Raw genomic sequence first — 14605 nt, forward strand, 5'->3', positions numbered from 1 at the left:
TTTGGAGTGATGTGTGATTACCCCCTCCCCCGCTGATGATTTTCCTGGTGGATGACTTACGAATGTACCTGGATTGATGACATGTGGTGGCTAACCTGCAGATGACATCCTCCTGAAACCACAAGTCCAGAGCACCAGGAGCGGGTCTTAATTGCTCCATGCGCACTTTATGCACTATCTGGTTAGTGTATTATTTGTACAATTATAGGATCACTAGAGTCACGATTATCTCTGATCATGGATCACTTGGACAATTGCACCTATCACTTTATCCCACCATGTAATATGGACTGAGTTTTTTCATCTATGCTAGTGTGCAACCTATGTTCTGATTTTCCGTTTGTTTTCACTAAGTTTTATTAGCGCTGCATATATTTCTCTGAATATACCTGTCTGTGGTGACAGTGTGTGTTACAGACGCTAACGACAATATCATAGTGTTATTGCTAGGATTTGTGAGTTTGGTGGCAGTGTGAAGGGTTAATTGTGTAATTAACCTAAGCCAGTGACAATCACTCTTAGGATGTTGGCACATAGATTGTGGTCCCGCGAGCTGGAAAAACTTTGTGCGAGGTGCAGCTGAGAGTGGTATTGTTACATGACAGTGCTGTGTGAGATTGGCTGGTCGTTTGTCACAAGATGGTGAGAAGGGCAGGGGTCAGGCACTACGTTGTGTCACAGGCACCTTTCACATAGTTACACAGTTACTTAGTCTGGATAAAAAAAAAAAAAAGCTATAAACCTAAACCCACAGTTGATCCAGAGGACGGCAAAAAAACAGCAAATCATGATCCAATTTGCTCCTGCAGGGGGAAACAAATCCTTCCTGATCCCCCGAGAAGCAATCGGATATTCCCTGGCTCAACTTTACATATAACTGTTAGTATCCAGTTATATTCTGTGTATCCAAGAAACAATCCAGGCCTTTTTTAAAGCAATTCATTGAGCTGGCCAGAACCAACTCGAGGGAGTCTATTCCACATTTTCACAGCTGGAGATTAAAATTTCTTTTCCTCAAGATGAAGGAGTGCCCCTTTGTCCTCTGTGATGACCTCAGAGTGAATAACTCTACACCGAGTTCACTATATGAACCACTGATGTATTTATACATGTTGATCATCCCCCGTAATCTCCTCTTCTCAAGAGAGAATAAATTCAGTTCCTGTAATCTTTCCTCATAGCTGATCTCCTCCATGCCTCTTATCACTTTGGTTGCCCTTATCTGTACCTTCTCCAGTTCCCCAATGTTCTTTTTGTGAATTGGTGCCCAAAATTGAACTGCATATTCCAGATGAGGTCTTACTAATGATTTGTACAGGGGTAAAATGATATCTCTCTCTGAAATCTATAACTTAATGCAATAGAGGATTTTGCTTGTTTTAGAAACCGCAGCTTGGCATTGCATACCATTATTAAGACTGTGATTTTCCAGAACTCCCAGATCCTTCTCCACCATTGATTCCCCCAGTTGTACCCCCCCTAGTATGTATGATGCATGCATATTCTTAGCCCCCAAGTGCATAACCTTACATTTATCAACATTAAACCTCATTTGCCACATAGTTGCCCAATTAAACAGTGCATTGAGATCGGCTTGTAAATTGGAGACGTCATGTAAGAATGTTATTCCACTGCACAGCTTGGTGTCATTTGTAAAGACTGAAATGATATTTATAATCCCAGACCCTATATCGTTTATAAATATATTAAATAGTAAGGGTCCCAAACACTGAACCTTGGGGTACACCACTGATGACCCCAGACCATTCAGAGTACGAATCATTAACCTATACTCTCTTTTAGCCAGTTTTCTATCCATTTACATTGTAATTTTTCCAAGCCTGTAGACTTTACCTTACACATTAGCCGTGTGTGAGGAACTGTGTCAAACGCTTTTGCAAAATCCAAGTATACCATGTCCAGTCCCCCGCCACCCCTCTGTCCAAGTATACCACATCCACCGCCACCCCTCTGTCCAAGTATACCACATCCACCGCCACCCTTCTGTCCAAGGTTTTGCTCACCTCCTCATAAAAAGAAAATCAGATTTGTTTGACAACTTCTGTCTTTCATGAATCCATGCTGTCTGTTGCTTAAAATATTTTTTTCCTGCAAGAACTCATCTATGTGGTCTTTTATTAAACTCTCCAGTATCTTCCCAACTATAGAAGTTAAATGAACAGGTTTATAATGACTTGGTAAAGATTTTGACACCACGTTGGCCTTAACAGTCCCTAAAAATTAGAAACAATGGCTTTGAAATGACAGATCAATTCTTTAAGGACCCATGGGTGTATGCCATCCAGTCCAGTTGCTTTATTCACCTTTATTCTGTCTAAATATTTTTGGGTCATATCAACTGTGAGCCAATGTGGATCTCCTGGAGCTGTGTCAATACCATGCCCGTTATGGACAAGAGCTCCCCCATGCTCCTTTGTATACACAGAGCTGAAGAAGGCATTTAATAAATTTGCCTTCTCTTTGTCCCCAGTCACCCACTCTAGATTATTTTGTAAAGGGCCTACATGCTCGGACCGAACCTTTTTACTATTAATATATTTGAAGAATTAGCAGGTTGGTCCTGCTATCTTGTACAATCTGTCGTTTGGTTTCAATTTTGCAGCCTTTATTTCCTTTTTGCATATTCTGTTATATTCTTTGTAAACAATTATAGCATTCCTTCATTTTTATATTTAATAAAAGCTCTTTTCTTATTATCTATAGCTTTTTTATCTTTGGCCGTAAGCCACATAGGTTTGATTTTTAGCCTTTTAAACTTGTTGCCCAGGGGAATATTTTTTGCAGTGTGTTCACATACAGTCTTTTTGAAGAACTCCCATTTCTGTGTTGTGTTCATTGATGCCAATATTCCCTCCCAGTCTAAGTCTTGGAAAGCAGCTCTCAGCCTTGAAAAATTAGCTCTCTTAAAATTGAGCATTTTTATTTTCCCGTATGTGCTTGCTGTTTACAGCTAACAATAAATTAAATCATGTTATGGTCACTGCTACCCAGATGTTCTTTTATATGGACATTTGTAATAGGCTCTGCATGATTTGAGATCACCAGGTCCAGCAGAGCATCATTTCTAGTAGGGGTCTCTATGAACTGTAACATAAATGTTTGCCCTTTAACTGATCCTGCAGTACCATTACTCCAGTCAAGTTTTGGGTAGTTAAAATTTCCCATTATTTTCACCAGCCCTTGCAGCCCTTTTGATCTCTACAAGGAGTCAAGTCTCCACCTCCTCATGAACACTGGGAGGTCTATAACAAACCCCAATGATTTCATGTGTAGTATGTACCCCCATGTGCAGTTCCACCTATAATGCTTCAGCCTCATCACACTCTCCATCAACTAGGGCCTCTGTCACACTCGATCTGAGATCACTTCTCACATAGAGACAGACACCACCACCTTTCCTATTTACGCTGTCTCTCCGAAAGAGAACATAGCCAGGAATATTAATGGCCCAGTCATGTGAAGAATGAAACCAAGATTCAGCAATAGCAATTAAATCATAGTTCTTATCATGCAACAAAGCTTCCAACTTGGCAGACTTCCAACATTGGTGAACAAACACTTTAATTCACTGATACCTTGTGCGCACGTATTTTGCACATTTTTTATTTTCGTACTATCTGCTGTGGTCATGCCCAGTCATTCAAGGCTCCTGAACACCGGTAGTACGATTTCTGCGTGATCGAATGGGCTCCGCGCTAACTGCCTGAAGCAGTGCCTTCTGGGCCTTCTTCCCAATCCAAGCCGTGACAAACATCTCCATAATTTTTTAAAAGAAACACTTTTCATGGCCAGAATGTTGATTGCCAGGGTATAGTTCAGGGCTTCACCACCAACAGTTCAGGAATGGGTGGCCGCCATTACCTCACGCTACTATATAAGAAAGGAATTTACCTTCACAGACACTGCCCGGCTAAATATCATAAGATATGGGACAGATGGCTAGATCAGGCCTCCACATGCTTAGATGACGAATTTGTAGCCCTGTAACTCTCATATCTATGTGTCTGCTGCATTATTCATTTAATATACCTAACTTGTAGTGATATGAATCCAGAGCTATCACTTGTCACTATTATGGACTGTCTAAATGACAATGCATATTTGATGTGTATGGATATAGGCATTACATGCTATGTTATCTTCAACTCCTCCGCTTTTCTGGAGAATGTCATTGCTCATAGTCATAATTCTTGTTTTGGTTTTTTTGTACATGGAAATAATACTCTCTTTTGTAATACTCTGTAATGGTGTTCATTACACTGTCTCCAATTTCAAACGTTTCTTATATTAAAGAGTTGTTTGATTAAAAAAGAAAAAAAAAAAAAAAGGCTGAATGAGCTTAAAGTGTTACTAACACCCAGGACCCTGCATTCATTATATCTGGTCTCCCACAGTACACACATGGAAATGCAATTATTTTAGTAAATATAAACTGCTAAATACGTTTTCTCATCAGCAGTTAGAGCAGTCTTGTGACTTCTATCAGAGCACTAGTTAAAGCTTGTAGGAGTTTTCTCTTTCTTCTCTAGAAGGATGCAGGACCCCTGACCTCTGTCTGGACAGTGCTGATTGGTGCTGTGCTGATCACATGCACTCTCCCAAGAAAAAAAAAAACCTCTCTAGCAACACACACCAAACTGAGCATGTGCAGAAGGACTGTGGGTTCAATCCGTCTTATCAGGAGATAAGACGTGGACATTTGAAGAAGAGAAGGAGCAGAGAAGACAGGATCAAGCAGCCTTTTTACATAATGCAGAAGATTAACCCCTTAGGTTCCACAGTGAGTATACCAAGCATGTTTTACTGCATATACAGACTGATGTTACGGTTGTGGGTTTAGTAACACTTTAAGAACTAGGTGGCTCGGCTTTATGTGAAGCTGAAACCCTTGCGTGGGCAGCCATACTTTGTTTTTCTTTCTTTTTAATAAAAGTGGGATATCAGGCCCTAACTATAGCTCCTGTCTGCTGTGGACTCACTGTTCAAACTGATCTACCACAGGAGCTAAACACCCCCAGTGCACAGGTGTAGACCTCTGCTATTACTACTTGGAGGAAAACACACAACTACAGTATAGTTATGCAAGAATTGTTTTGTGCTTACCCTGCAGAATTCTGAGCAAATTGTCATCAGTTTCCATTTCCACTTGCTCCAGGCACAACCGCTTTATTTCATCAAGAGGCAAATCCTGTTAAAACAAGGTTTCAGGGGAAAAAATTCTGAGTTTTGCCAAACTTTTGGAGTGTATCACAAAAATTGAAAACAAATTAAAATACATACAATACTGTGTAAGGATTGTAGGCTACTAAAGCAAATTTGAAAAGAAAAAACAAAACAAAAAAAAAAAAAAAACCAAAAACTTTAGATGCAAAGTCCCCTGCAGTACGCCCTTACCACTGCTGAATGTCACTAATCTTCTAGACTGAATGACACCCTCATTTAGTATACTTCCTTTAAGCATAGGCTATCATGGACATACATCCTGAAAATGACAGAATCCCTTACCATGCTTCACAAAAGGCTGCATAAAAGTACTTCTCCCCAACTAGAAGGTCTAATTCCTGTCCATATGAAGGAGACTGCTATTGCTGTTTGCCCTGTATCCTGCTGTGTGCCCTACTGTGTACCATGTGCCCTGAGTTCTGTTGTGTACCATGTTTCCTTTTAATGTACCCTGTGTCCTACTGTGTACCATGTGTCCTGTGATGTACCTGTGTTCCCCATGATGTGCCCTGCTGTGTGCCCTGTGTTCTGATATGTGCCTTGCTGTGTGCCCTGTAATATGCCCTGCTGTGCCCATCCCATAATGTGGCCTCCTACCCCCATTTAATATGCCCTGTTGCCCAAGATGTGCCCCGTAATGTGCCCTCCAACCCCCCTGTAATATGCCCTGCTGTGCCCCACAATGTGATCTCTTGCCCCCATTTATTATGTCCTGCTGTAACCCATGTGCCTTGCTGACCCCCTGTAATGCGCCCTGCTGCCCCGCATAATGTGCTCTTCTGTGCCCATAATGTGCCCTCCTGCCCCCATGTAATGTGCCCTGCTGTGCCACATGATGTGCCCTGCTGCACCCCCTCCTTCCCGTAATGTGCAATGTTGTGCCCCCCCTGTAATGTGCCCTGCTGTGCGCCCCCTCCAACCTTCCTCTGTCATGTGCCCTGCTGAATCCCCCACCCATAATGTGCTCTTTGCCCATAATGTGCCCTCCTTCCCCCATGTAATGTTCCCTGCTGTGTCCTATAACGTACCCTGATACCACCCTCGTAATGTGCCCTGCTGCCCCCATGTAATGTTCCCTACTGTACCCCATAATGTACCCTGCTGCCCAACCCCACATAATGTGCCCTACTGTGCAATTCCCCTCCCCCCCTCAATAATGTGTCCTGTTGTGCCCCCATGTATTGTGCCCTGATGCCCCCCTATATGGTAACCTTCTAAAAGTGCCCTGCTTAATCCATGTACTCTGTCCTGCTGACTCCTATATGTTGCCATGCTTCTCCCCTGTGCTCTGTCCTGCTGCCCCCTGCACACTGTATACATACCCAAAATTGCTCTTTATTCTGTAAACTATTTCTCCCATCTATCCACCATGGGACAGGAACAAAGGCAGATTTCTTTGAAGTCTAGCCTATGTGACAACCATGGCTGCCCCCACAGATACAGTGGGGAAACATGTAGACATGAAGGGACAGGAAGTGTTTTATTCTCAGGATTACCAGGTGAAAGTAACACAAGAGATTGTTAAAGAAAGAAAACTACTGTAGCCACTGCATCTAAGGGTAGTAAGCTACAATATATTATTTTTAGTTTTTGAGTTTAGATACACGGGATCAAATAATACTGTCTTTATAGCATAGAAATACAGAACTGCAGAAAGCTTTCAGTCATCTGACTCCACCTGCTTATTGAAGGTAGTAAAAAAGAAAATATTTATCTTCTCACCTTGAGCATATCAGGAAGCATTTTCTTAAGTTTCCGATCACCAAGAACACGGAAGCAATGTTCCATCATCTCCTTTCTATCAGATATGTAGAAGCTAATCGGTTTAAGAGGCACATTCAAATCCAGTCCACCTTCTTCTATATCACTCAACTCCTCTACTTCTTCTTCTTCTTTCACTGCAGAATGTAGAGCAGAGGTTTCTGGTTCCTGAAATCAATATAGTAACAATCAGAGGCCAATTCCAACAGAAAGAGGGTAAACAGGTCCGACATTTGTACCCAATGTTCACACCACTATCCATACAGAGTTAATCAACAGGTTCATTTTATAACACCTTTCTCTAGCAGCTTATACTTATTTATTTGAGGTGTAGCAATTCTGCATACAAAGATGGACATGGTCCTCCATCTTGCTAAGGATCCTCCATCTTGTATCTCTCTCTCTCCTTCAAATCCCCCCTCCCTCTCTGTTGAGTGACATGTGGTCTGTATGATGCAGAGATCACAGGCAGCAAACACATTGGGAGGGCGTCATGGTTATAAACCCCAATTAGCCTGCCCCCCCATATGTCTGCGAGACTCTTGCTTGGAAAAGGATCATAAAACCATAAACCAGTCCTTTGCTGGGCTTCAAAGACATTCCAGATAAGCCGTAAAACAGACATCACATTCAAAATCCATTTACCGTATGATTTCATATCTTGGAATATGGAAGCCTTACAAGGAGACCAGGCATATATTCAGATCTGTCACTTTAATACATGTCGCCTGATATGTTACACCCCCTAGCTGACATCTACAGGCGAGCAGAAAATTATATCTCCTTAACCGTCTCAGCAGGTATGTCATATTTCCTATCTAGACATTCAGCAGAAGCTTCTGCATATTAATCTACTAGTGGCTAGGCGGCTACATGCCCCCAGGGTAAGTTATGGACCATGATATAAACTGAGAGGGATTTTGGTTCTAGCTTGGGTCTCCGCCCCAACACCCTCCCCAAATGAGGCGATTGGTTCTCTGCTTCAAGGAGACACCCTTCTGAGTTCCTAAAAAAGCTATTATGCTTGGCGCTAAGCTGAGTTGAAGAAGCTCCCTTTTAACATCGGAGCTAACTTTGGGAGATGAGGCCCTTTTGCTCTGACACTTGAAAGCTGCTTAACCCAGGACTTTTGGCAAGTACTTTATCTCTCTAAACTTCTGTTATCTCTTTGCTGCGTTATTGCTCTCATATATATATATATATGCTACATCTTTTTCTGTAAATATTTATATTGCACCCTTTTGACCTTTTAGTAATAAATCTTACTTTCTGAAAGTGCTGAACTGTTTCTAAAGCTCTTTAATGCAAACTAAGAACCCCGGTCTCTGAAGAGCGCTACTGTGTGTGTTTAAACCTCTGTATACCCTGCCTGCGGTGACAGTGGTATACAGACGATTATTCAAACATCATAGTGTTATTGCTGATATTGCCGAGTTTCCGCTTTCTCTGTATAAAAAGAAGGTGGTGGCAGTGTGAAGGGTTAATTGTGTAATTAACCTGACCCAGTAACAATCGCTCTCAGGCTGCAGGTACATAGATTGTGGTCCATTAGCTGGAAAATCTTTGTGCAGAGTGCAGCTGGGCGTGGCATTGTTACGCACGTGACAGAGCGGTTTTAGATTGGTGAAAAGGGCTGGGGTCTGACGTCGTGATCGGCACATCAGGTACTTATATAGCACCGTCAATTCACACAGCGCTATATATATATATATATATATATATATATATAGTACATTCACATCAGTCCCTAACCCTCAAGGGGCGTACAATCTAACATTCCTAATTTTACATTCATATATAAACATACTAGGGCCAATTTAGACAAGATCCAATTAACATACCAGCATGTCTTTGGAGTGTGGGAGGAAACCGGAGCACCCGTAGGAAACCCACGCATGCACAGGGAGAACATGTAAACTCCAGGCAGGTGGTGCCATGGCTAGGATTCGAACCAACGACCTCAGTACTGCCAGGTGGAAGTGATAACCATTTAGCCACTGTGCTACCCTCTTACCTTTCTTTTCTCTCCCTGATTGCTTTGCCCAGCCTCAAGAAGTGAGGAAAGAAAGCCCTGTGTAAGTAGGTTTAGTTGGGGATTACATAGAGCTGACTGTGCCCCGTGTGATCTGGCCAAACACCAAGCAGCAATGCTGTCAAATGTGCGGAGTCACATGCTCCTCCATATTAGGAAGTAATGGGTACTTTCTTCACTATAGCCAGCTAAATAGACTGGCAATGGGAAGGAAAGTTAAGTGTGTCCTGCTGGAGGACTGAACTTTGGAGTTAATCTGCTTTGACCTTCATGCTTAAAAGGAGCAATCCATGTTTTGGGGAAATAGAATACTGTGATCAGGCCACTTAAAGTAAAATATTAAAGCCAGCCACATATGGATCAAATCTGGGCCGGTTCAGCAGGGACCGGCCGAGATTCAATCCATCTAAGGGCAGGCTAGTTATACTGAAGTCAATCCATTGGTTATAGCTGCAAGCAATAATCATTGTGTTCTGCCAGCAGTGAAGGCTCCCTACTAGCAGAATACAATAGCACTGCGGGAGGGATTCCCCCATCAACATTGAATGTGCTAATGAGGGAAATCAAGCAATTTTCTGTCCTGCAACCTATGGTTGCAGAAAAGAAAATCACATAATCTATGACTTGCTTACGGGAGGCTTATAACCCCTGTCAGTTTTGGGTTTTTGTTGCTATCTGTACTTTGTTGGGGAGATTTCCATTCATTTCCTTTCCCATGGCCAAACAAGAAGAAATCTCTCCAAAGTGAGGTAACCCCTGGCTATCACCAGGGTCATCACTACTAGTGTCTTCATTAGAACATTCTTTTTCTGGAGACAAAACAAATTTGGGGATTTACTTTTTTATGTTCACTTTCAATGATAATGATAAACAGGAAAAATAGAGAGGGTGACTCTCCCAAATGGGCGTATAGACAGGTGTTCTTGCTCAAACTTTTTATTAATTTCAGAGACATTAAAAAAAAAAAAAAACAGGTGTAGGTCAGTCCATTAAGATATGCAGGCATTAACGAATACAGAAAAACACTGTGTCCTATGGGAAAGGAGGATTATCACATAAAGATCGCGTTATGAGGAACCATAGAAAAACAAAAGGGATACAATGGTACAAGGGAAGGTAGGACCTGAGTATGCAACTGAAAGGGAGCACTGTTCCCAATGTCCATATGGGGGTTCCATGTGAGGCAAGGAAAGGGAGACAAAAGTGAGCAGGAAGAGAGAAAAAAAAAAGGGGGGGGGGGCGGAGAATTAGGAGAGACTGAAAGAGAGACTAGAGGAGAGAAAGAAAGGGCTTGTGACTTCCAGAAAAGAACAGACAATCTCGGGACCAGGTCAATCTATAGCTTGGCTCATAGGACTATCACGATGCGAGAATAGAGGACGTTAAGGGAGGGGCAACGAGTCATCAAAGTTCAGTGGGAGGAAGCGTTCCACCCATGGGGTCCAGATCGACAGAAACTTAGGGACAGGATCTAAAATGGTGGCTTCAACTTTTGCGTGAATCATAGCTTGTGTAACCTTATTCCGAACTGCTAGCATACACAGACGGCGACTTCCACGATTTGGCCATAATCTGTTTAGCTGCAGTGGTGATTTTCAGGAGTTTAAATTGAGATTTGAAAATGGAGGGAGGGCGCAAATTTAGGAAAGCTACAGTTGGGTCTGGCAGTATTGATTTTGCAAAAAGCAGGGATAGCACATGAAAAACTTCAGCCACCTGACATCCCTCTCCATGCTATTCAAAAAGTATACCTTAAGTCATATTTATTTTGAATACAGTAGAGCATGGATAAATCCACGGTCTGTTTTTTTTTTTTGCCATCTGGGTTTCATCAGTTAGATTTCGCTTTACTTCTTTTCCTATAGAAAGGCCTACATAGAGGTCAAATCTTATCTGCAGTGTCTGGCAGGGGCACTGTTTGACTCAGATCAGCAGTTTCTTTATACTGTATCTATTTCCATTGTGTATTCAGCTACCTCTTCTTTGGAGCTTAAAGAAGAACTATTGTTACAAATATTCTTACATTGTTCTTTCCACATAGGACAAAATACATGAAGGACTTTGTCTCATGTTGCTAGGAGCTTAATAAGTCTAGTTATGAAGTCCAGGCTACACTCCACCCCTCTCGTTAAATCCAACAGCAGTTTAGAAGAAGACAGATCCATCAAAGCTGCAGCTCGTCTTGACTTAGAACACTTTCCAGAAAGGAGCTAAGGCAAGAGGAATGCGGAGGAGACAGGAGGCTGACACACTCCTCTCTCTCTGCATACTCTGTTTGGGAAGCACCTAGCAAATGCATGTACTTTGTCACCTGGAGTGTATAACAATGTAAAAAACAATTTTAATGATAATCTTATATAAAACACAATTCTGGAATACTGTTAATGGATGGGACACACGGTATACCTGACTTCACCAGGTAAGGTAAATTAAGCAGCTAGCAGGATGGGTTGGGAGAAGGGGGGGGGTGGATATGGAGAAAATCCTAGATTTTGCCCTGAGTTGGACTTTTCATTCATCCATTATGCTCAATTCACTAAACCTGTGTTTCTCAACCTCTTTTCAGTCATGGCACCCTTTAAAAAAATGGACAGTCCCGAGGCACCCTTTAAAATTATGGACAGTCCCAAGGCACCCTTTAAAATTATGGACAGTCTTGAGGATCCTCATTCTGCAATGGGGTGCCTCTAGACTGTACATAATTTTAAAAGAGCACCCTATTCTAAAATGTGAAAAACTATTCTAATAGTTTTATATAACGCAGCAACATCCACACACGTAGGACACCCAACATTAGAGGTGACTTATTCTTCCAAAGTCTTGAGGATCCTCATTCTGCAATGGGGTGCCTCTAGACTGTACATAATTTTAAAAGAGCACCCTATTCTAAAATGTGAAAAACTATTCTAATAGTTTTATATAACGCAGCAACATCCACACACGTAGGACACCCAACATTAGAGGTGACTTATTCTTCCAAAGCAAATCCACTTTTGCACACTGGTACTGACTAGTATTCCAGTGTTTCTCTTCTCCCTCAGTTTTTATCCATCACTAAGCTAATGTGACCCCAGCACTGATGGAGAGGGGCAAACTAGGATGCTGTGCAGGCGACCGACATCCTCCTCATCAACTGATGATGTCATTGGTTGTCAGGATGCGGGCAGCTAGAAGGTCGTAATGGTGCACTATGAAAACCTGTGACCTTATGTAACTAAAAGTCAGGCTTGTTCCACCCGCTGGCTTGTATACAAATTTTGGGCAAGTTTTAGACATTTTGCCTAGGCACCCCGGAAGAAACCTCAAGGCACCCCAGTGTGTCTGGGCAGCCTGGTTGAGAAAGGCTACGCTAAACTACAGCAATAGCTATCTGCCATAACAGCCATATTTTAGCACCAAGAGCCAATAGACTCAATACACTAAACTATATTGATTACAATAACTATGAAGAACAGTCATTTCAGAGCTAAGTAAATTGAGACTGACGCAAAATCCACATTACATGTATAAAGGCCAGTTTAACTTCAGTACGCCTTACACACAGGTAAAAGCTTGTGCATGTCAACACATAAACAGAAAGGTTTCTATACAGATATCACAGTGAATGTAGAAATCCAGAATAATCTGTATTGTAGTATATTTGTGATTTCAAAGTGCTTGAGCTCTATGTTTGCAAGTATAAGGTTCATACCTGGTGACTGGATTCCGTATTCCTCCTCTTCCTCTCTACCTGGGAACTCGTGTCATGAGAACTTGACCTCCTCCTCCTCCTCTTTTCCTTGGAACTTTTCTTCCCACCAGTCATGTCTTCACTGGTGCTCTGCGATCTGTCATCCACATAAAGCTAAGGAATAAAAATGATCTTTCGTTTACTGTCTGGTAAACAAGTGCTAGGATTCTCTGAGGAGTGAGCTATGAATTCCTCCGGGGAGCAATTATACAGGAAAACAATGATCTCCAGGTATAGTGCACAGCTGTCATAGTCTCTGCAACTGTGTGCTCATCATTGCCACCAATGGGCCAACCACTGCTCTCATTCATTACTAAAACCGTAGGTAATTATTCTAAGTGCCCTGCAGTCATTCCCATTCCTCCCACCACAGCAATCTCAGTTTAATGTGAATGCTTAGATATCATTATTACAAATGCCAGTCTTTACATTACCTAATTTAGTGGACTTCTATCACCACTAGTCTGCTACTTCCACCTTTTCTTCCTTCTCCCTCCTAATAGCCTGTGTTCAAAATCCAAGCCTCACTCTCAGATCAGGTTCCTATGTGCCTAGCCTGAGCTAAACGGCAGTTCATTGCATTCCAAGCCTCACTCTGACCTATGATCAGTTCCTGTGTGCCAAGCCTCAATCTGATCTATGATCATGTCCTGTATTCCAAGTCTCAGTCTGACCTATAATCAGTTCCTGTGTTCCAAGCCTCACTCTGACCTATGATCAATTCCTGTGTTCCAAGCCTCAATCTGACCTATGATCATTTCCTGTATTCCAAGTCTCAGTCTGATCTATGATCATGTCCTGTGTTCCAAGCCTCACTCTGATCTGTGAGCATTTTCTGCATTTCAAGCCTCACTCTGATCATTTTCTGCATTCCAAGCTTCACTCTGATCTATAAGTATTTCCTGTATTCCAAGCCTCACTCTGATCTATAAGTATTTCCTGTATTCCAAGCCTCACTCTGATCTATAAGTATTTCCTGTAATCCAAGCTTCACTCTGATGTATAAGCATTTCCTGTGCTCAAGCTTCACTCTGATTTAAGATCAGTTGCCTGTATTGCAATCCTTGCTTTGATCTATGAGCATTTCCTTTGTTCCAAGCCTCCCTCTGATATAATTTGCTCAAGCATCACTCTGATCTAACATCAGTTTTCTGTGTCCCAAGTTTCACCCTGATCTAAGATAGCTTTCTGTGTCCCAAGTTTCACCCTTTTCTAAGATCCGCTTTCTGTGTCCCAAGTTTCACCCTGATCTAAGATCCGCTTTCTGTGTCCCAAGTTTCACCGTTTTGTAAGATCCGCTTTCTGTGTCCCAAGTTTCACCCTTTTCTAAGATCCGCTTTCTGTATCCCAAGTTTCACCCTGATCTAAGATCCGCTTTCTGTGTTCCAAGTTTCACCCTTTTCTAAGATCCGCTTTCTGTGTTCCAAGTTTCACCCTTTTCTAAGATCCGCTTTCTGTGTCCCAAGTTTCACCCTGATCTAAGATCTTCTTTCTGTGTCCCAAGTTTCACCCTTTTCTAAGATCCGCTTTCAGTGTCCCAAGTTTAACCCTGATCACCCCACCCATCCACAGCTCACCTCTGCACCATCCATAGTTAAACTCTGCGACCCCATCCACATTTCACCTCTGCATCAGCATCCACAGTTTGCCTTTGCACCCCCATACACAGTTCATCTCTACACCCCCCCATCCGCAGCTCACTTCTGCACCCCCATCCACAGCTCACCTCTGCACCATTCGTAGTTCCACTTTGCACCTCCATTCTCAGCTTACCTTTGTGCCCCCATCTATGGTTCACCTCTGCACAGCTTACCTCTGCAGTCCCACCATCCATAGCC

At 42.3% G+C, this 14605-nt stretch overlaps 1 protein-coding gene across 1 annotated transcript in view; it reads right to left on the bottom strand.

The window, feature by feature from the left end:
- Nucleotides 1–13352, bottom strand: part of CAAP1 (caspase activity and apoptosis inhibitor 1) — a 42956-nt gene extending 29604 nt beyond the window's left edge. The window contains exons 1-4 of the mRNA XM_089678043.1: nucleotides 13202–13352; nucleotides 12729–12881; nucleotides 6967–7173; nucleotides 5125–5209 (exon numbers count right to left, since the gene is read on the bottom strand). Of these exons, the coding sequence (XP_089534169.1) occupies nucleotides 5125–5209; nucleotides 6967–7173; nucleotides 12729–12842 (406 nt within the window). The 5' untranslated portion in view covers nucleotides 12843–12881; nucleotides 13202–13352. The remainder of the gene's footprint in view (nucleotides 1–5124; nucleotides 5210–6966; nucleotides 7174–12728; nucleotides 12882–13201) is intronic.
- Between the last annotated feature and the right edge of the window lie 1253 nt (nucleotides 13353–14605).

This window comes from Staurois parvus, unplaced genomic scaffold, assembly GCF_062004578.1.
Source record: "Staurois parvus isolate SC_StPar_1 unplaced genomic scaffold, SC_StPar_1.0 ptg000198l, whole genome shotgun sequence".
NCBI lineage: Eukaryota > Metazoa > Chordata > Amphibia > Anura > Ranidae > Staurois > Staurois parvus.